The 22,215-nt window shown below is 33.9% G+C and overlaps 3 protein-coding genes and 1 pseudogene across 4 annotated transcripts; 2 read left to right on the top strand and 2 right to left on the bottom strand.

Moving 5' to 3' along the window:
• Nucleotides 1-2,379: 2,379 nt before the first annotated feature.
• On the bottom strand, nt 2,380-4,034 carry LOC142528851 (putative aspartyl protease At4g16563). Its single transcript, XM_075634089.1, has one exon. The coding sequence runs from the start codon at nt 3,865-3,867 to the stop codon at nt 2,476-2,478; it is 1,392 nt and encodes a 463-aa protein (XP_075490204.1). The 5' UTR covers nt 3,868-4,034; the 3' UTR covers nt 2,380-2,475.
• Nucleotides 4,035-6,906: 2,872 nt separating this feature from the next.
• On the top strand, nt 6,907-11,010 carry LOC142528852 (transcription factor E2FB-like). Of its 2 annotated transcripts, none has more exons than XM_075634091.1 (14): nt 6,907-7,233; nt 8,275-8,467; nt 8,574-8,639; nt 8,799-8,884; nt 8,967-9,055; nt 9,181-9,235; nt 9,308-9,360; nt 9,451-9,501; nt 9,572-9,620; nt 9,701-9,766; nt 9,881-9,939; nt 10,084-10,306; nt 10,469-10,535; nt 10,613-11,010. In XM_075634091.1, the coding sequence occupies exons 1-14, from the start codon at nt 7,051-7,053 to the stop codon at nt 10,624-10,626; spliced, it is 1,254 nt and encodes a 417-aa protein (XP_075490206.1). In that variant the 5' UTR covers nt 6,907-7,050; the 3' UTR covers nt 10,627-11,010. The 2 variants fall into 2 exon arrangements, with proteins under 2 accessions (XP_075490206.1, XP_075490205.1); XM_075634090.1 differs by having other exon boundaries at nt 9,863-9,939.
• A 3,158-nt stretch (nt 11,011-14,168) lies between these two features.
• LOC142530127 (CASP-like protein 4D1) lies at nt 14,169-15,573 on the top strand. The gene is made up of 3 exons (XM_075635912.1): nt 14,169-14,425; nt 14,762-14,897; nt 15,291-15,573. The coding sequence occupies exons 1-3, from the start codon at nt 14,277-14,279 to the stop codon at nt 15,507-15,509; spliced, it is 504 nt and encodes a 167-aa protein (XP_075492027.1). The 5' UTR covers nt 14,169-14,276; the 3' UTR covers nt 15,510-15,573.
• Nucleotides 15,574-17,015: 1,442 nt separating this feature from the next.
• Nucleotides 17,016-20,191, bottom strand: LOC142529525 (uncharacterized; annotated as a pseudogene).
• Between the last annotated feature and the right edge of the window lie 2,024 nt (nt 20,192-22,215).

Here is a 22,215-nt window from a genome sequence, read left to right as displayed (position 1 = left end):
TGAATTCATAATTTACCAATTGTTTTTCTTTGTTGCTACTAAAATTGGTTGCTAAAATGAGTTGATTTTTTCATGATTGCTAATGAATATTTAATATTTTTATCTTATCTTTTTTTTTTTATTTTACATATAAATATATAACTTTTATAACAAGTTGATTTTTAAATGTGAATTAAGAAGCATAATATTTTTTTATTTAAACATGTCATTTTGTTTGTCTGACACTATTTTTTCCTTATATATATTTTTAATGTTTGCGGGTGTTTTTGTGCTTATTATTTTTATTTAACATTGTTTGAAATATTATATGCATATAAAATTTAAATCATAATGTGTCTACACGCGTTTGCAAATTTAGGATCAATGTTCATAGTGTGTTTTCCGTGAAATGTGTCAACTATACCTCATCTTCTTTCTTTTATCACTTAGGAGCCGTGTGAGATGAAAGTCTCATGCACGGTTTGTCACAAAAAATAATATTTTTTCATTGTTGAATCAAATAGAATATTCGTCTCAAAAAATGATTCGTGAGCCGTCTCACAAAATTTTGTGAGTTATTTTATTTATATATCTATTTCATTTAGCAAAATCACAATTGATATTTAATTTAATAAATGTTTAGTGGTTTTATTTTAACATTATTATGATAATTTAGTTAATTAAGAGAATTTTATTTGACAAAATTTTGTTTATGTTTACTCAATTTAAGTACATCGTGATTTTGATTTGATAAAATTCACTATTATGTTATTTTTATTATTTTTTCTATTGTGAATTATATTTGGATGAAATATATATTTTCAAATTTGAGAGAGCTGTCATTATGTTATAATCACGCGAATTGGAAGTGTCATATGAATCAGTGAATATATATGATTTATTGTCATAATATATTTTCATTTTTTGTGTTTTATATATATTTAGATTGATAAATACTCATAAACAATATGTTATTCGATTTTAAATATTAACTAAATCTCATTATTATATATTTCATTATTAGTTATCTATACATTCCTAATTAACTTCAAATATGGGAAATCTCGTCAACGATGGAGAAATTGAGTTGACAGTAAAAAATAACACTGAAGAAAAAGTAGCAGACCCACTTTCGAAACCGGTATCATCGAAATGATTGGAACAATTCAAATTTTTTGTATATATTACAAATTGAGATGCAGTGTTAAACTTAATTAATTTGTAAGTCAGGGATATCAATCATCCGCAGACAAAGTCCTCCGAATCTACCACTGATACTTGAATCTTTTGTTAATATCAACGAGTAAATTCTTTTGTCCAGGAAGGTCTGTGCAACTCCTGAAGAGAAGATCCCGTTATTTCAACACCATCGATTTTATGGATCTCTAGTAAAGAATATACACTGACGATTTAACACCATGTAACATAAATTCCATGCATATAATTTTACTACATTCCTAAAATTATTACTTCTCAATCGATCAGTATATCCAACGATCAAGTTCCGTTGATCCATAGGTCCATGAATTGTAGATGTGTTATAAAGATCTTTATAAATGCTCGCTTAGAATATTTTTTTTTTAAAAAAAACAAAATTTTACCTTTTCCAGCCTCGATCATTATCAGATATTCAACCGGAAAATGAATTTTATAAAGCCTTAATGTGTCCACCTTTTAATTTAATAATCAATGGGACGTTGAAATGTAGTGAAGTGACATAATTTAAATGCATTTTTTTTAGTATAGTTTAATGCATTTAGTGATGAATGCATGTTCAAACCGGTGTCCTCGGTAAATGAGCGGTAGACTTTTATGTATTTCATGTGGTGAAATAAATTTTAAATCGTTCACTTAAATAATGTAATAATATATTTTTAAAAATAACATAAAAATTATTGTGAAATTATCTTTAAGATACAATTTCGTGGGACAGATTTTCGGTCTTTCTTGACTCATAAAAATAAAAAAATTATTGTCTTAATGTGAAAAAATATCGAATCCATCTAAAAATAGACAAAAATTTTTGTGAGACGATCTCACTGGTCGTATTTTGTGAGACATATATCTTATTTGGGTCATCCATGAAAAAATATTACTTTTTATGATAAGAATGTTACTTTTTATTGTGAATATCGGTAGGATTGACCCGTCTCACAAATAAAGATTCGTGAGACCGTCTCATAAGAGACCTACTCCCAAAAATATTATATTATTTAATCACATATTCTATAAATAATTCAAATTGTAATCTTTGTAACAATCTCAGCCGTGTTCCAAAATATTTCGCCTCTCAACTAATCAAGAATTTCACGAGCTATGTGTAGAATTCAATGAAACAAAATTATTCATATTTCAAATGACGAAATCCAGTGTATCGCCTCAAATTTCTACAACACAGCATTAGAAAGAATAATCAAGCTTTAATTCTATATAAATTGGCATTATAATCTTGATCAAGAAAACCAAATAAATCTGTTAATCAATCCATCTTCTTCCCTACCCAGAGCACGACTGTTGAACGAATCCAAATCTTCCGTTCCTCAAATCGAACTCCACATGAAAATTCTGCATCAAGAAATTGCCCAGAATAATCGACGGCCCGCTCACGAGTTCCGGCCCGAGTAACGTGTTATCGGTCACCATAGTCAGACAAACAACGACCTTCTGTTCATCTTTCACAACAATGAAATAGTTCTCCAATGGCAGTCGCATTTCTGCTCCGCCCTTGAAATGGAGCTTCAGTTCCGGAAATTTAATGGCTTCGTGCCCCGTGACATCGAAACAAGGCCGCAACCCTGTTGAATTCTCCACCTTTTTAGCCCTTTTATAGTCTTTAACCTGCTCTGCAAATGAATCGGCTACTGCTTTAAACGCCGCCGGATTCATGTAAGTGAAAGTCGAGCCGGAATCCACGATAGTCCCGCCATTTCCATCAGAATCAGGAGCCAAGAATTCGTGTGGAATCTTAACTTTCTTCCGTCCAACTATGATTTTTCTCAGGCCGACGTAGTAGTAATCTCCCAAGGCAACATTTTTGCTGCTGTCAGGGTTTTTCAGCAGCGGTGTGTAGCTGAATCTTGCTGTCTTTTTACCAGAATCATATTTGTTATCCATGATTAGGACGCTGTTTGTCGGGGTGTTGTCGAATTTGTGCGAGACCAGGCAGTATGAGAATTTCTTGAGGCCTAATTGGTTGGGCAGAGAGGAAACTCCGCGGCCGAATCCGGCGACTCCGGCAGGCTGATTCGATGAAAAAAGAGAGCAACCCACCACGAAATTCGGCACTATCCTCTGCGGCAGGCTCAGCGTTTCGAGCATCGCTATACCCCCTGTGGAGCCTAGACCATAGAGCATTAAATAAGGAGGGCAGATTTGGGTGCAGTTTGATTTCGACGACCCACAATCTTTACAACCGGAATCGGGATCAAATGATTTGTGAATCCAACTACATTTGGGATTTAAACATCCAAGAATCTTAACAGATGATGACTGTTTGGGAATGAAAGAAGAAATCTCAGTCGAAGAAGAACAATTCTTGCAAATGTATCTTTTTGTACAAGGGAACCAAGAAAAGCTGCTGCCAGTGTCCATAACCAAGGGTATAGACTGTGGTGGGGTGCCAAATCTGAGAGAGATTGAGTAAGCTCCACTAAAGGGAAACAAATGGGTGGTGGAAATTGGGGCATCTTCGGGATTCTTGATGTGGTGGGCTCTGGCGACAGAGGTTGAAGCTAAATGTGTGAGCTTTTGAAATGGATCTGGAAATGGAATTGGGTTAAAAAGTGAAATGGAAACCGTGTCACTTGTAGGAGAAGAAGAGGTTAAAGAAAACAAGAGATTTAGCAGAAAAAGGATGAGGAGACAAGTAGAGGAGAAACAGGAAGCCATTGATACCTGGTGTTTAAAAGCTTGATGATGAAGACATCATAGGGGTGTGGCATTAAATTTTTCTTGTGTTGATATAAGCAAAAAGTGGGTGTAAAAGTTGGGTAATGTGGGGTACAAAAAGTGGCCATATTCGTGAAGCTTAGGTAGCAACAACTGTCACTGTAATCTGATAGAAATGGTGGGTCTTAATTTGAGGTTCTTGGACAGCGTGAAGCGTTGTAGCATGCATCTACGATTGGGACGGACCGTTTCCAAATTCAGAGGCTGTCTTCGAATGCAACGGCTGCAGCGGCGTCCGGACAAAAGCTTCCATTATTCAACGAAGCAACTCATACTAGTTTTTCTTTTAATAACTAACAACTAAAGAGCATATCTCTTTTTTCGTTGATTTGAATGAATATCAATGAAAATTTTGAATTATACACACATATTGGGGGTAAGGGTATCTAAAATTGTGTTTGAATTGATGATTTTGAATCGATAGATTTCAAATATATTTAAATGCATTTATGTAATTTAGAGGAAAAAAGTCATAAACTTCACATTCGCATTTTCCGTGTTATATAATGTTCTATGTTAATTATGATAGATTTCAAGTTCATCTAATAATGAGTATAATTGAATTTCATTCTAATTTTTGTAACAATTATGTAAATAAGTAAAATAAGAATTTAATATTTCATCTATTATTTTATTGGTAACAATAAAAATATAATTGAAATATATAGATTATTCATTCATCCAAATACAATCTAATATAATTTCTAATTATTTACCAAAATACCATAAATATTAGAATCGACATGAGAATAGTTTTGAGACGTGATGATTATGAAATCCACGGCTTATGTTATTCGATGAGTATTAGATAAATAAATTGGTTATCGTAATAATTTGCAAACCAACTACAGTAGTCATTAAATTGCATTGGAAAAATTAAGTGTGACATGTCCGTCTGAAAAAAATATTGGTATAAAAAATCAAATTCTTCTAATCATTAATAAAATTTTCACATATTTCATCAACTCGAATACTCTGTTTAACTCAAAATTCAATATCATCTAATGAAGGCTAATTATACGGTGGATTTGAAACGAAACCATTCGACTTTACTATTCGAGCACGAACGCTAGCTAGTACAAAGGATTTATTGAACTCACAGTGTGTCCCATTTACATGTTTTCAATATGTATAAATTATAATACAAGCGCCTGATTGAAAAAATGTGGTTGATTTGCAGGTGTGTATAATAATATGTACTATGTCAACTTTTGCTGGCAACTAATGCAATATTGGGGATGGGCTAGGAGACAGTGGTTGGTAGCTGTCATAAAGATAACCACAATACGCGTTGAAAGAGCTGTTCTCCTCCTCTTGTTTTATTCATCCCTTTGTCGATTTCTTTTCTTTTTTTTTTTTTTTTAGCATTGGAGTGATTAATTTTATAATATTTGTGAATTATTTATTATCATGTATTATTAAAAATACAGTGAGTGATTGTACATCGTAAAATATTATAGTTTGAATTCTTTTCATCCTACCCGTGATTTTTACCATAAAATCTCGGTTTCCAATTTATTTTTTTATTTTTATATTAGTATCTCAAGTGACCACAGGTGAGATCAACTGCTTTGAAATATATTTAAGTTTTAGTCCGATTCGTTCCCCTGGAACTCGGTAAAACGAAACTCATTTTATGTAAAGGAAAAGCCTTGTAGAAAATTTTAAAATGGTGTAATTGGGCTATATTTTTATATTTTGCAATAAAACTTAAAATCAACAAATTTATTTTATTCATAGAAAAAATTATTCACCTTTTGTGTGTGTATATATAAATATATATAAATATATATATATATATTAACTTAATTCAATTTCAATAATTTAAATACAAAAACAATATTTGAGTCAACTTGATTTGGTTACATATCCTTATATATTGCCTTTTCTTTTATTTATCCCGAGCAATGCGGATATGAACAATCATAAAAGGACGTAATATATTAGTAGTTGTTCATAAATATTTCGTAAAAACTCATATAAGAAAGTCTCGTATATTAGTTTTGTGAAACAGATCTCTAACCACATCAAATTATCGAAAAAATATTTTTTTTAATTCTAAAATTATTATTTTTCAATTTAAATTTGAATCAAACTTACTTATCTCAGTGAAAAAGGACCATAAAACCGTTTCACAAGAAAAATACTATATACATTTATACATGTAATTACCTACAAAGGTTTGGCCAGTAATCTCGTTGGTCAGTCCATCAAAACATAACAGGCCCAATACCAAAAGGTTTGGTTTACCGGGCTTGAATAGAAGCCCAGTTTCCTGGGAAATCATGAAGGCCAACGTGGCCCAACAGAAACCCAGCTTAACGACACAAATGGAAGGCGCCAAACCACAATCCGTACAGGTTTAAAAAAAAAAAAACGCACGCATAATATAAGGTTAATTTATAGCTTGTTCCCAAAAAAGTTGTGTTGACATTTTAAGACATTGCCCACGTGTAAATAATTTTTCAAAATTTATAATTAAGAGTTATTTGATTTACCGTTGATAATTTTACTGGTGATTATCTTTCCAACAGTAAAAATTATTTTGACCATCCCCACAACATCACATTTCCAGAATCCATATTTGTAAAAATTACAAGTGATTTGTATTGTTTCTCACATGTATGTTGATCCTTTTTTTGTTCCCCGATTTTGCCACCATCGCCAATTTTACGTTGTAATAGTTTGTAAACATTGTATAACTATGTAGATCATATAACCGTCAATTTAGAATCTAATTCAATATTTTTCTTAGAAAGAACGTAGTTTTTAGTATTTCGTGAAATCGGACGTTAATTTAAAAAGTTATTTTATTTCCGAAACAATACGAAATGTATTATTACATGTGACATTAACCTCATCACACACGATCTTAAGTCCAATTTAGAAATTTAATGTGGTAATAATTTTCCATTTAAACTAATCAAAACTTATAATACAGAGAAATGTAAATAGTTATGATCGAGTAGTTTGCAATAATAAAAATAAAATAAATGGCAAGTTCTTCACACAGCTCGTTTCTTCCCTCCTTTTCTTTTCCCCTTCCATTTTTGTTCCTTCTCACCCAAAACAGATCTACTTCAATTCCCACTTCCATTTGTCACCTGGAGAAAAGATCTAATCATGGAGGAAGAGCGGCAATCGGAGCAGAAGTCTTCTAGAAAACAGTTGCCTTTTACTTCCGTGAAGCCTCCGTTTGGAGGAGTTGGAAGGGGCGGCGATTACCAGCACTTCGCGGTTGACAATTCTTCGCGCCTCGGGGCTAATCAGGAACATGATGAGGTTGTCGTCGTAAATACGCCGCCTGTGAGTGTTCCGGTTTTTGTTTCGAATCTCATAATTACGGTTGCGTGAGCATGCTTCTCCTTGATATTACTTATGTAGTTAAAAGGAAAAATGAGGTTGAATTGCGGCTGTCATTAACTTTGTTTCTTGATTAGTTTTTTGTGTGCTTAGATTTTATGAATTGAGTGATTCCATATGAATGAATGGATGTTGAACTTTGGCTGTAAATCTTTAGGCGAGTTGAATGTTTACTGATTGTTGATTTTTGCGTACTGCAAAGTGAATTTTGTTATTCAAGGAAATCTCGGGGTCTGTGGTGAATAATCTGTGGTGAATTAATTATTTGATTTATAAGCTAACTGAAGTTGCTTTCTTTGGTTTTACTGGATAATATCTGTGTTGTGAAGCTCTATCGATGACTATTTATCTCTCTCTTTCTCTCACCATGCACTTTTTTATTCGGTGGCTTCTTTGACTCATAACTGGATTCGACCGATTGTTTACCTGATTTCATTAAAAAAAGGTTTTTGTTTTATTACAGGGTTTAATATTGCCACATGTTTTACATCCTCCCTCATGGATGTTACCTGTACATTTCCATCATTACTTGAAATAAATTGTATAGAGTTGCTTTGGTTGTGTTATAAAATGACCTTGGAGTTAGTCATTATCTTCGAGTTGTAAAACGCAACTGAATGGATAAAATTTCAGTTATGATGATTTTAACAAAGAAGTTCATTAACCGTGTTTCCTCACTTAATCTGTATGTTGTGATGTGTTAATGTGATCCTGCTAGTGTTGCTTTTAAGCTTTAATTTTTGATAGCCTTAAAGTTATGGCAAAAATTCTTTTTAGCTTCACCACTTGAAAAGCTTGACTGAGTTAAGTTCTTCTGATTCTTCAGCACTAGTTGTCCTACATATGTGTTTGAGGTTGCACAGAAAGCACATGATGTAGTATCGTCCACGGTGGTTCTGTAATTATTGCACTTGCTACTTGTTTGCTGGATTTGATAAATGTTGGTGACTGTCAGTCTGTGACATGTTTTTGCATCTCCTCAAGTCATTGAAGCGGAAGAATGGAATTGCCGACTGTGAAGTGGAATCTTCAGAGCAATATTTGGGTCCCGAAAATTCTAGCACCAACAAAGGTCTTTTTCGAACTCCTGTATCTGGAAAAGCAGGAAGAGCCCAAAAGGTTCCAAGGACAAGGAAGTCTAGCAAAGCAGGTTCACAAACTCCATTGTCAATTATTGGTGAATTTTACTATTTTAATCTCATATGATGTTTGGTACTCTGAATTTTGTCCAAATAAATAACGAGGAAGATAGTTTGTAGTTTCTGATCACATCTTTACTGCAGGTTCTCCATCACTGGGAAGTAACAATCTCACCCCTGTTGGTCCATGCCGTTATGATAGCTCATTAGGTAATAGAATTTTATCAGTCAATTTCAGAAATATTTCTCCTCAATCCTTTCAAATGTATGTATTTGCAGTCTAGTAATTATTTGATTTATTTAAAATCTTTGCTTAATCCTCTGTTTTATCCATGGTCAAATCTAAAAAAAATAACTTTTTCCTTTCAGGTCTTTTAACAAAGAAGTTCATTAATCTTATTAAGCATGCAGAAAATGGTATTCTTGATTTGAATAGTGCTGCAGGGATGTTAGAGGTGAATATATTATTTAAATCGATGCTTCATTTTTTTCCATGCCATAAGTCATAGTGTTTGAAAGTTTCTTATGTTTCAACAGGTACAGAAGAGGCGTATTTATGATATAACTAATGTTCTCGAAGGCATTGATCTCATAGAAAAGAAACTCAAAAACAGAATCAAGTGGAAGTATGGAAGCAACCATCTAATATTTATTTATTTGGTTGAAGTGTTTTTCAGTTTAGCATCATGTTTACCCTTGAGTACCACCATTATGATAATCAGCGTTGCTTATGAGTATTGTTGTCAAATAGGGGATTAGACGGCTCGAGACCTGGAGAAGATGACGAGAGTCTTTCTGGTTTACAGGTATTACACAAAAATATACATTATATATTTTTTCTGCATTCCTTTTTATTATTTGAAATTACTTTGTTTCAGAAAGAAGTAGAAAATCTAAAACTTGAAGACAGCACACTAGATGAACGGATAAGGTGATACCCTATGCATCTATAGTTCTATGGCATCAACAAGATTTTTCTAATTGTGGTTAATCACCATCTCTATAAATTATCTTGATTCAGAGAAACGCAGGAGAGATTGAGGGGCCTCAGTGAAGATGAAAACAATCAGAGGTAAAACTCCATTCTAATATTCCACAAAAAATAAATTACTTTGATTTCCTTTATTTTACCATCACTCTAGGTGGCTTTTTGTCACAGAAGATGACATAAAAAACTTACCTTGCTTCCAGGTATAGCTATTATATTGGTTGAACCAGATGTATTTGACTGTTCATTAATACTGACACATGGTTAATTTTTTTGTCGTTAGAATCAAACTCTTATAGCCATTAAAGCTCCACATGGAACCACATTAGAAGTCCCTGATCCAGATGAGGTTATTTTACTTCCTTTCCTCTGCTAATTGTAACCCAGATATGAGATAGTGTACTGTAATTGTGCATGTAACTTAGTACTGATTCACTCGTCATAGGCTGTTCATTATCCACAGGGGAGATACAGAATAGTTCTTCGAAGCACAATGGGGCGCATAGATGTTTACCTTGTCAGGTATGTTTCATTTTTATACCTTTTTGCTATCTTAATATCTGGTACGGTTTCATAGATGAAATTTGATATTCTGGCATCTGTTCTGAAGCGAGTTTTTTTTTTTTTTTTGGTTGCCTTCTGTTTTGTTCTTAATTTCGAGTTTAGTCAATTCGAGGAGAATTTTGAGGTGATAAATACTGTCGAGCCCCAACCAAACATCCTTGAAACTTCAAATGTTAATGAGAATGCATCTACACAACCTCCCATTGAGGAGAACATAGGAAACAATGTCGAATTGCAGGGAATAGAAGCTCCAAGAATATGCTCAGATGCAAGTACATCACATGATTTCGTGAGTGGAATCATAAATGTCGTGCCATATATTGACGTAAGTCCCATGAAAATTAACCATATTAATTGATTGGAATAAGATATCATCACACAAGATCCACCTATCTTTCATGGACTATGATTATACTTGTGAGCTCAATAATATGTCTGGAAGCATGAAATAATGACTTTCTTGAGCTCCTGTTTCATGTTTTCGTAGAGTATTGCTGATTATTGGCTATTGTCTGATGCGGATGTGAGCATCACCGACATGTGGAGGACAGAACGTATCCTTAGTCATCTGTTTATTTCTTCTTTCTTTTCCTCATATTTTTCCTTGCATTCCATGACTTCTGAATATTAGCTGAAATCGACTAGAACAGTTTGAACACGTTACATGAAGATCATGATACCATGACCAGCAGCAGTATTCTGCAAGCCCAAACTCCACCACCAAGTACTTCTGTAGTCGACGCCATGATGAATAAAACACAACCGGATACTTGATCTTGAACCAAGGACCCCTTAAATTGTCTAGCATTTACATAACCAAACTAGGCTACAATACGAGAATGCAGGTATCTAAATTATTTTCAGTACGTTCAAAGTAATCTGTTTCACAGAGTGCAGGTGTCGCCACGGAAACGGACGATGTTCCCTCAATAGCAATGTATGTATATTACTCGTTTGTGTAATATACGCGTTTTTATGTGACCTGGTTTATGTTGAATAAGTATAATAGATTCACCCTGTCATTTGAAATTTTTCGTAATACGTAGAGAACGATGGGATAAAGTAGGCACTAAATTTACTTCTAACTTAAAAATCTAATTTCAAACGAGGGACGGATATGTTGAGCAATATTTTATCTACAAGTGATTTTGATATCAATATTAGATAATTATTTTAAATTTGGTTTGTTGAAAAAAAAATCATAAAATAATTTAAGTTTGTTGCGTTTATAAGAATCGTGGCAACTATATTCTAGTTATCCTTGATTTTATCAAGCTTTGAAATTCAAGATTAAGCTTAAAAAGATACTAACAAATCCAAAGAATTTAGGTATAAGATACTGTTAAATTCTACAGAATAAATCCTAGTAAAATACGTCGTCAAATTTTCTATATATCGGGTTCAATAAGAACATCTGAGATTATAAAAGCTAATATAAATCTCAAAAAGCCAGGCTCATTAAAAAAAAAAAAAAACCATTTTCGAGAACAATGTGCCAAGAAAAACCAACTGCGCCCGTAGTTTCGAGGAGTACAGTAACATGCAGCCGTAAAAGCAATAGACGTTCGAATCAAAATCATGAATCGACGTCAAATTATATATCATTACGAGATGTGGTGGATACACCGAGAACGTCGTGTTTAGATGTCGACGATGAGCCGTGCAAAGATCGACTCGTTAGCCGTGTAGCTCTTTTATACTTACGCCCCATAAGGCCGACTGCGTTGCGAAGTCCACCGTCCAAGAAGCGTCTTCTTTGTGGAATTTGTGAGTTAATATGGGATTCATTGACGGGGAAATTATGAATATATATGAACGTAAGTGCAAGGGAATGATATTTTTTTATGGGCTTATTTTACTATATCAAATAATTGGTAGGCTTTGATGCAAAGTATGTATAGTTTAGGTCGGATTACGCATGCAATTGTGAGTGTGTGTGCACTATATGAGTTCCAAACAGAATCATCTTGATTTATTTGCCTGTTGCGTCGTTTTTCTTGGTGAAAAAAGCGAATAAAATTTATATAATTAAGTCATAAGAGGTTGACAAATAACCTTTTCGAGTTTTCACCAAAACCCAATCTCAGATCATACTTTTGACAAAAACTTGTGTGAGACGATCTCACGGGTCGTATTTTGTGAGACATTTCTTTTATTTGGGTTATCCATGAAAAATTATTACTTTTTCACGATAAAAAGAAAGTCTATGGCATATTTAAAATATTTTTGTTTTTGCTTTGACATTTGTTTGTTGTTGTTCTAGGGGTGGTTAAATATCTAAGAACCTCACTTTTAAGAAATAATAATGTATACTTATGTGAATGATTACGTACTTTATACATATAGATATGATATAAAATTTAGAAATTATGTTAAAATAAAATATGTAAAAAATTTTTTATAAAAATTATGCTGTTTATGATAAGTGATATGATGATTTAAAAGTAGATAAGATTAAGATAAATTTATTTATATCAAATATATCAATCACGTTCGATGTATTTGTACGTATATTGCACGTTTTTGCCCATTAATTTATTATCTTGTGATGTTTTTTCTCTGATTTTTCTGTTTGGTTTTCCCACGAAAAGGTAACGAAGATCTTCGCAGAAATCTCTCCGCTTCCTGGGTTGTGAGATGGACGAGTTTTTTTTTTTTTTTTGGCTACTGAACTTTGTTTTCTTCTTATATCTTTTATATATAATTTATAATTAAAAATTATTTGGGTAATATTTTCAAGACCATGATTCGGTTGTTGTTTTTATCCATTTATTAATAGTTAACAATCTTTTTGTTATCGATAATTTTTTTAAAAAAAATAATAATCTTTTCAAAAAAAGAGGGTTATTTTTATAAATCAGGGTGATTGGAAATAAGTGAGAAACGAAATCTAATATAGTTAATGTATTTTTAAAAATCAGTTATCAATTATAAATAAAATATATATCTTGGAAGCAACGCGAGTCTTTTAATTTAAACACGCTGATTGCATTCATTTATGTCAAACCCGCGCCGCGCCCCGGAGCCGATGACGACATCTTCATCAAAAGTCAAGATTAAACTTTCGAGAATGTTTAATCCTCTAATGTTACTGAAATTCTCTGAAAATCATAATATTGAATCCAAGTTTTACAACCACGGTCCGTGTTTTGTGAGACGGATCTCTTATTTGGGTCGTTCATGAAAAAATATTACTTTTTATACTAAGAGTATTACTTTTTCTTGTGAATATCGATAGGGTTGACCCGTCTCACAAATAAAGATTCGTGAGACCGTCTCACAAGATACTCACTCTAAAAAGTATATATGGTAACTGAATGCGCGCCCTGAGTATGTTTCTTAGAAATTAACTAACAATTCACCTCTTCTATTCTAAATAACATGTTAATATAATATTATACTATAATTACTATGTTAGTCTGTATTATTTGTTGGGAAATTACCCCGAAGTGATGTCGATCACGATGATAATATAGTGCCGAAAAATGCGGAATAAAATAGATATCAACAAGAACACAAGATTTACGTGGTTCACCCAAAATAGGCTACGTCCACGGAGCACTGCAACTTTTATAACTGGAAGAAATATTACAACAAGTGTATACACCAATACACTCAATATTCCTCACACTCCCAAACCCGAGTATACCGAGAAAATAATTTCTCTAACTCACACAAGAGAATTCCCGCACTCAAGAAAAAATACACTCTTTTTTCTATGCACTCTCTTTTTATCAAAGCTGAAAACTTTTTATTTTGGGATACTAAGAGCAAACAAGGAAGGCTCAATTTATAACAAATTTTTTGAACCAACTTTGAGGATTTTTTCCGATGTGGGATATGTGAGAAAACATTTTTAAATTCCGCGTGGGCCCCACCTCCATTAAAAACTCACCTAACGTTATTTTCTTTATTGTCCTTGTATTTATTTATTGACCAACTAATTTGGATGTGATATTGTCCTCTTTCATTTTGTGTCATCTGGTATTTGTTTCTTTCCCCATTTTTACTATTAAAAAAACATCAGAACTTCATTGTTTCTCTAGCTTTTTCTTGCTTCATGGGCAAGATTTGAATTTTAAAAATTGTCTAGCCGAATAATATTAATGTTGTTCGTGGCCAGCTGCAGCAGCATCTCCCTAAACGCGTTCCATTTATCGGCATATCCAAGAACTATAATTCATCACGACATATATTAATCTGTTTATAAATAAGGTTACATTTCTCACTTCAGGAAAAAAAACACACACACGTACACGCGCGCGCGCTCACCAGTTTTCAACTCGGGAGCACTAATGGCTAGCCGGTCTATGCTGAACACAATTCTTTTTCTGAGGATCTTCACTCTTTTGGCGTTGGCTGCCTCCATCGTGGTTATGGTCATCAACAAGGCCAAAGAAGACGATGGCTCTAAAACTATGTTCTACGACTTTATCGGTTTTAGGTAACTAGAAAAAAAATGCATGTTTATACATCCATTTTTTTTTAATGTTATTCTTAAAGAAAGGGAGATTACCAAAGTTATTTGCTTGCAAAATTTAATTGTTAGTCATCTTCGCTAAATTTCTCTTACCACTAAATTTCGGAATTTTATAAAAATATATTTGAAATTGATCGACAAGATGGTTTTACATGAATCTCGAACTTGAAATCTCTCCCATATTAGAAGTTGGAACAGTTGATGCCACCAGGCCAAAAGCCCGGGAGCTACGTAAATTTGTGTTATCAAAATATTGTGGAGAAATCAATGATTAAATGTGATTTTATACTTGAATATTAGGTACATAGTCGCAGTTGGTGGCATAGGAGTTATTTATACACTCGTTCAAATTCCATTTGCAATATATAACGTTGCAAAAGAGAAGAGGCTCATACGCAACGGATTCCTCCAAGAGTTCGACTTTTATGGAGACAAGGTCAACAAAACTTCAACTTTTTTAATTTTTGCAATCAATAAAATATTGAATGTATAAATTATTTTTCATCAGTATATATACATAACATGATGACACACTATATTATTAATTCCATATGCAAAATGATTGAAGAAAATTTTGAAGTCTGAAACTTTAGCTAGCTTTTGGAAAATTGCACAAATTTTGTTTACATAGTAGGAAAATTTACAAAAACTTGATCCTACAAGTTAGTCTCAGTGGTTTTTTCGCGCCAAATCTGATATTAAATTTGCATGTTTAACGAGATTTTCATCGAGAGCTAACATGTCGTCATATATTAGTGACACATGAAGTCGTACCAGCATTTCGACGATAATCAAATTAATTACAGGAAAAAAAAACTATGATTTACAGATAACTGCATTTCTGTTGGCAACGGGAGTTGGCGTTGGTTTCGGCATATCGTGCGAGTTTAAAAGAGCTTTTCTCCTCAGCGACGAAGGAAAGAAATTCCTAAACATGGCCAACATTTCAACTGGCATCCTCCTCGCCGGATTTGTCTCCATGGTTCTACTTTGCATATTTTCTTCGCTTCGTTGGTCTTCTTCCAATAAAGGGTTTTTCAAATATTAATACATGATTTTTTTCATTAAATAAAGCTTCCATTATTCGATTTCTCTGATGTTTTTTTCGTGATTGGAGGACTGATCTATGTTTAAATTTATGTCTAATATATAGTTCTTGAATCATGTAATCATGTTGTAGTAATAACTGGATGTACTTATTTTAGTTAAGGAATAATTATGTACTCCATTGTTAGTTATGAAGCGAATTTATCATGATAAATCTTCTTGAATAAATATTTTTTTTTGTTTTTTCGGATACGACACAGGGCAGCTCATCCTCATACGAGTGTACTTAGGACAAAAATCTTGTTAGATCGACATATTTAAGATTATTCAGAAATTAATAGTAGAAGGCCGACATTCAGAAATAATGGAAGGGTAATGTCAGTGAACTTACAGTTAACTAAACCAAACAGTTCATTACCCAAGAAAATTGCCAAAAATAAGAAAAATGAGCGGTCACGAATAAAAGTAATATTTTTTTATGAATAATCTAATTATAAGATTCGTCTCACAGAATTGACACGTGACATCATCTAACATGAGTTTATCAAGAATATTTTAAAATAGGAAACCAATAAACACAGAAAGCAAACAATATTTTAAAATATAAATAATCCAATATTGCCCACACACACTTGGCTTCCACCACTTGTAATCTAGCATTATCAAGACATAATATCTCTATCAATTAATTTCGTGTGAGATATTCGTCCATGTTGTGTGGTCTACGTTAAACTTGACAAGAAAATAATTCAATATCACGATCAAGGTTTCATGTTGAGCCACTCGCTAATGGTGCGTGCACATGTGATAATTATTTATATATGAATGATAAGTAATTATATATTGTGGGTGGACATAAAAATTCTGATTAGCTGTGTTAATTAATTAACATTATGGAATAAAATTTATATGCAAAAAAAAAGTTCATAAATTTTTTTTAATAAAAATTTCTTATCTTAGGGCAATCATTTACTCATTTTCCACTTGTTCGAGCCGGAAAATGCGAAATCATTTAATTTAAATACATTTATTAATAAAATGGACTAAACAACTACTAAAAGGATAATTTGATTAAAAAATAAAATAGTTTTAACATACTAGATTTGTTTCATTAATTCATAATCATAGCCATGGAAGTGTCCTAGAGTAATTAATCAGGCTGACAAAGGTAACATGCATGGTTGACAAAAGCTAGCCATCACCTAATGCATGAATGAATTGACATGTTTTGGACATTGGAATCCCATTACAAATACATATCTTCCAGCTGTGGTTGGTACTTAGTTTAATATAAGTGCAGGGTCTCTGTTTTGGGACATGGCCCCTACAGCATTTCTTTAGGTTTCAGACACAAACACACAGCAAAATCTTCGATCTCCTCTCCTTGATTTTGCTAGCAATTAGAAAGTGACATAGCAATGAGGTGACAACGTTGTTATATGCTTTGTTTAAGACTATATATACTAGGTCGCGTGTATGGTTCGCCTCGTGTATTGTAACTCGTTGCTAGCAAAGAAGCAAACTTTGTTCGAATAATTTTATGCAAATGATATAAAATAATGAAAAAGAAAAAGGAAAATTCAATTTTACAATCAGATTCCAGAAAACTATTAGTCTCCCAAGCAAAATTTAGTAGCTATGGACAAAAATATCTCCTTAATGTAACGAAGAAGGGCACGATGTAGATCGCTGGATGGGATATATGATCACCCCATTAGAACTCATTCAAGGCAGACTGTGTTTCAGCTTTGACCAGAAAATTCTTGAGAAGAAACCATTCTTGTACCAGAAACAATGTTGTCTCTCAGATCTTTAATCACGTTGTATCTCTCGATTTCGTCCTCAGCATCATTTTTCCAAGATTTTGATGTAAATTCAAACAATACATTCTTATCGAACACATCAAAATTTCCTTGTTTATTGGTAGTGAGTTCCCGTTCTATGCCATCTGCAAATTTTGCTTGCGAGGAAATGGTTGGTTTCTTTATATTCTCGGATGTTGGCATTGTCCCTTCGCTTCTGTCGAATGAATTTCTCTTCGCCTCATTTTTTACAGTACCATTCCAGTGAAAGGTCTTGTTGAGCTCATCTACGCTTAGTTCAATCGAGTGGAGGCCACTATCATCTGAGTCGTCTTCCTCTTCATTTTCCTCCACTTTGTCTACGGTTTCTTGATCCTGATCATTCTCGTCTTCTTGAAATTGATAAGAGCCTGGCAAAGTCTCCCTCAAATGTCTCTCCAGTGCCTTAATTTTTTCATATCTAGGAGAGCCGTAATCTTCTTGCTCTTCTCCATTCTTCGATTTCAAAAATGACTCAAGCTCGTTTCTCAACTTGTCAACAAGTGCATTTTTCTCCTCGAATTGATACTTAGCTTCCAAAAGCTTCATCTGCACTCTTTCCTCGCGTAGTACATCAGCTAAATGAAGCATTTCCCTCTCTTTTTCCACCTCTTTCCGAACTTTGGCTGAGTCTCTCTTCAATTCTTCAACTTCTGCCTTGTCTTCACCAATTCCTCGAGCCAGCTCATCACATGCTTGCTCCATGATCTCACGTGCTCGTCTCTCTCTTTCGAGTTCTTTGCTTGCCCTTGACAAAGAGGCTTTTGTTTCGGCTAATTCTTTCCCGAGTTTTTTGTTCAATTTCTCAGTTTGTTTCCTTAGCCTCTTCTCTACCTTGAGCTCCCCTGATAAGGATGCAACGGCACTTCGAATCCTATCTTGTTCTTTATTTTTCCAAACAACCTTTTCCTCTAAAAAGTGCTTCAACATGTTATCGACATCAGTCTGGTTTGTCCTTTGCTCTAGTATATATTGATTGAAGTGGATACAAGTACGATTGAGCTCTAATTTCAAGGCAGATACAAGGGATAAGCTTGTCGAATTTTTCTGATCAAGAGGCCAAATGCGACTCAACAGTTTGAGCAGTTCTTTAGAAGTTGTAAGACCATTGTATACATCATTAAGATGAGTCTTTGATCCAATTAGGTGTTTACATGGATTGTGGATGTGGTTTTGTTTTGGATCAACCTGTTAGATGATAAAGAGAAGAAAAGAATCCGACCCTTCATGTTAAATCTTGTCGAGGATTTGCACAGAATACATTCACAATCAGACAGATGAAAATAAAAAATGAAGCGTGTGCTGATATATGCTAGGAGACAATCGTGAGAAACAAGTTGGACTCAATAGGATGGAGAAATGAAAATAACAACAGGTTTGCGGTTGCTTTATTTAAAAAATAGAACAACTGCCCCAAACACAAAAAATAAATCATGGTTCCCCACCATATATGACATTGTTATTTTTGAGGAACCCATAAGAAGCACAAACCATGTTCTCTGTTTATCTAATTAACAATCTATTTTGTCCATTTCTTAACAGCAGCTGCTCCAAAAGCCATCATGCAATAAGATCACTAAAATCATAGAGAAAAAATATGGAATCAACAAACAGAAATCCACAAAAAAGATTCTTAAAATACTAATAAAAATTTACTTGCATTTCATAAAAAAGTTAAAGCATCAAAATACCTCCACCAAGCAATTACTGTAAAGAATTAGCGCGTCCAAAAGCATGATCGGGTGGCAGAAGCTTTTGAGAACTGGACGATGCCCGGTTTCGATGCCAGCCAGCTTTCGAGGGAGCCATACCCTGCAAATTTTCAAAAGTAAAAAACTTCAATATCATAGATCAGTTTCGATTCTATTGCCTCGCATATATCTTAATCTATTGACTTAAAAAGCCAATTACAGACAATCCCACCTCAGAAACAGGACCTTGAAATTGATCAGACAAAGCAAGTGCCATCGAGTCCATATTTGGCTCGAAAATCCTTTCTTTTCTAACAATTCCCACTTCACTCATCTTGTCCTCCATATTTTCCCTTTTAGTTATGGGTGGAAGCAACCCATTAATCTCCCACAAAGTGGCAGCCAATTTTCTAGCCGACACCGAAAAATCTTTAGCATTTTCACCACCCTTTGCCGCCACATACTTGAATCCATTATCAAATTCCAAACGTGGTGATTTTGAACCATTCATTTTCCACAAGGGAACTGGGGTGCTTGATCCCACTCTTTTCCCAACCAAAAACGCACGCTTTAACTTGTAATTCTGCACCAATGATGATGAAGAAGAAGAAGAACACCCCCTCTTTCTCACCTTGCATTTCCTCCCACCAATTCTCATATCCAAATTCAAGTTTTTCCCCAGCATTATCCTCCGCTCAATATGTACTCAATTTATCAATTATATAAATGGTATCGCTCACTTTCACGAATCGAAACCCACAAATCAGCGCGATAACACAGCTTTTATTTCGGGGGGCACTTTTGGAACTGATTCTTCAGTTATGGAAAAAGTTAAGTATCACTCAAAGATTTTTCTAAAATGCTTTAAAAACCAGTCAAAAAGAAGAGGCAATCTTTGAAACTTACAGGCTCAGAAACGTAGTTTCTTTTTGGATTTGGAAATGATGGCATGAGAATTCGAGTCCCTGTAAAGTCGGGCCGGGATTCAAACTCGCAGAGAGGGAAAAGAAAAGGGAGTCATGTGAAACTTTTCTGGCAAATGAGTTAGCAAGATCCTCGAGTTTGGTTAGAAAAAGCGATGCAAATGGGTTGTTGAAGAATCAAGAAAGAGGTGAATCTGCTATCCTTTTCCCTGAAAAGGAAATGGCTTGAGAGTGAGCGAAATAAAAAGGAAGAGAGGGGACGTGGCTTAAGCTTAATCACCTTAAAAAAGCACAACGTAAATTTCCTATATTTTAGGATGTTATTTTTGAAAATAAAAAATAAAAACATTTTAACACACAAATACAATATTTTTTATAACTAAAAATTTTGAAATTTTTTTATGTCTAAAGTGAAATTTCAAAAAAATAATTTTACAACAAAAGCATGAGAAGCAAAAAAATTAAATTCCGTGGAACGCTACTATTATATTAAAAAGTTACAATCGATGATAATTATATAATTAAATATTTTAATTTTTATATTACTAGTTGTTTGTCTCGAAAATTTGCGGGCATGCCAGGCACGTGTTCGTGCCAAGTTTGTGAAATAATCCGACTTCTAATCAAACGTTGCGAATCTTGATTCGATCGTTCGTTTTAATTCCCTCAAAATCGCTCCAAAAATAAGAACTTGAAATGACGAATATAATGAAATTAAAGGGGGAACTCATAAACAACTATCAACATATGTTATGCCGTTATAAATTCGAACAAAGTTTTTACAAGAAACTGGAATAAACATCTGAAATCTATGGAAGACGACCGCTGATATGAAAGCAAAGTTGCCGAGAAGTTGCTGTAGATTTTTGTGTGAATTTTTTGTTGGTGCTTTTTTCTGATTACTCCTTCTGTCTTTGTCACACTCCACGGGAAGTTTCAACCGCATTCCACGATTACTCCACGTCTTCCATATTGGGTAATGGATGTAACCGGCCGCAACTTTCTTTCACTGGGCCAACTGCAACTCTGATAAGCTTTATCTCTTGGGCTTCTCTTTTGGACTTCTCTAAAAAAAATTAATTTTTGGCACAACAATTGCCCCCTAGCCAATTTGGGCCAATGGCCAATTTGGCTATTTTTAATAATTCAAATATATTTGGCCTATTTACAAGTTGGCTCATTTACATAATACGATACATATGAGGAGGAGGAGGAGAGGAGAAAAAGAAAGAAAACAGTGTATTCACAACACCATGCTTCCCAAACTTCTTCCTTGTTCTTCTTCCCCCAAAACCCTCCAATTCTTCGCTGCTTCCACAACCTATTCTCCTTCACTTTTAGATAACCTCAACCACTCACGGAGATCTCATGTCCCATATCACCACCGATTACATCGCCTTTGTAATGTCATCCAAGTTTCTGAAAATTTCCATCATCAATCTCTTTTACATCAAGTCACACCTTCTCAAGGTAGGTAAATTTAAGCATTTTTCTCAATCTTCCATCACAAAAACATTGTAGAATTTGCCACATTTCATACTGCACTCAAGGTGTTTGTGTCTATGTTTGAATGAGTTTTTTGATGAGCAACACCTTGCAACACTTGTGGCAAGGGATTCCCATAGATGTGTCTGAACTCCTTGTAGTGCTTCCTCACATATTCCTCCAATTTTGAGACATCTTGCCTTTTAAAAATATCTCAGAGAGCACCACCGTCAACGTCTCCAATATTTTCCAACATGTTTCCTGAAATCGGCATTCCGTAATTTGCACATTCTTCCTCTTGGGACTTTTCCACTATTTCAGAAGCTTCCAACAATTTCTCCGGACCATCATTAATTATGTCACTCGAGTTCACTGCTTGCACCTCAATAGAGCAACTTCCTTGTTGTGCATATTCAGAGCTTAGTCTATAGCCTGTGCAACTTATATAATCTTCCATGTACTTACAAGAAATTCACCAGCACAAGGAATTGTGATGCTCCACCAAATTCACAGAGGATGAGATCCCATTTTTTGGATTTTTGGCAAGCCATAAACTCAAAAATGACAAGATTCATTCAATCTCACAAAGAAATGACAAGTGCCACATCAATGACAACATATAGCGCACACAAAGCATAGTTTTGTTGAACAACACTCCTATTATATCTCATGTGGTTCTCATTTATTTTTCAGGAAACATGGATGGAGGAATCGAATATTTGAGCAAGGAAGTATCTTAAAGATCAATGGAGATGAAAAATCCTCAT

This window comes from Primulina tabacum, chromosome 16 (assembly GCF_025594145.1).
Source record: "Primulina tabacum isolate GXHZ01 chromosome 16, ASM2559414v2, whole genome shotgun sequence".
NCBI lineage: Eukaryota > Viridiplantae > Streptophyta > Magnoliopsida > Lamiales > Gesneriaceae > Primulina > Primulina tabacum.
The sequence above is the reverse complement of the archived record's forward strand: the minus strand, read 5'-3'. Positions and strand labels throughout refer to the sequence as shown.

What these genes read in the sequence shown, in the direction of transcription:
- LOC142528851 (XM_075634089.1), bottom strand. Translation starts at nt 3,867, where the DNA reads ATGGCTTCCTGTTTCTCCTCTACTTGTCTCCTCATCCTTTTTCTGCTA.
- LOC142528852 (XM_075634090.1), top strand. Translation starts at nt 7,051, where the DNA reads ATGGAGGAAGAGCGGCAATCGGAGCAGAAGTCTTCTAGAAAACAGTTG. An exon ending in ATAGATGTTTACCTTGTCAG is followed by an intron (nt 9,940 to 10,083) that starts GTATGTTTCATT and finishes TTTCGAGTTTAG; the next exon opens with TCAATTCGAGGAGAATTTTG. An exon ending in ATGTCGTGCCATATATTGAC is followed by an intron (nt 10,307 to 10,468) that starts GTAAGTCCCATG and finishes ATGTTTTCGTAG; the next exon opens with AGTATTGCTGATTATTGGCT.
- LOC142530127 (XM_075635912.1), top strand. Translation starts at nt 14,277, where the DNA reads ATGGCTAGCCGGTCTATGCTGAACACAATTCTTTTTCTGAGGATCTTC. An exon ending in TACGACTTTATCGGTTTTAG is followed by an intron (nt 14,426 to 14,761) that starts GTAACTAGAAAA and finishes CTTGAATATTAG; the next exon opens with GTACATAGTCGCAGTTGGTG. An exon ending in TCGACTTTTATGGAGACAAG is followed by an intron (nt 14,898 to 15,290) that starts GTCAACAAAACT and finishes TATGATTTACAG; the next exon opens with ATAACTGCATTTCTGTTGGC.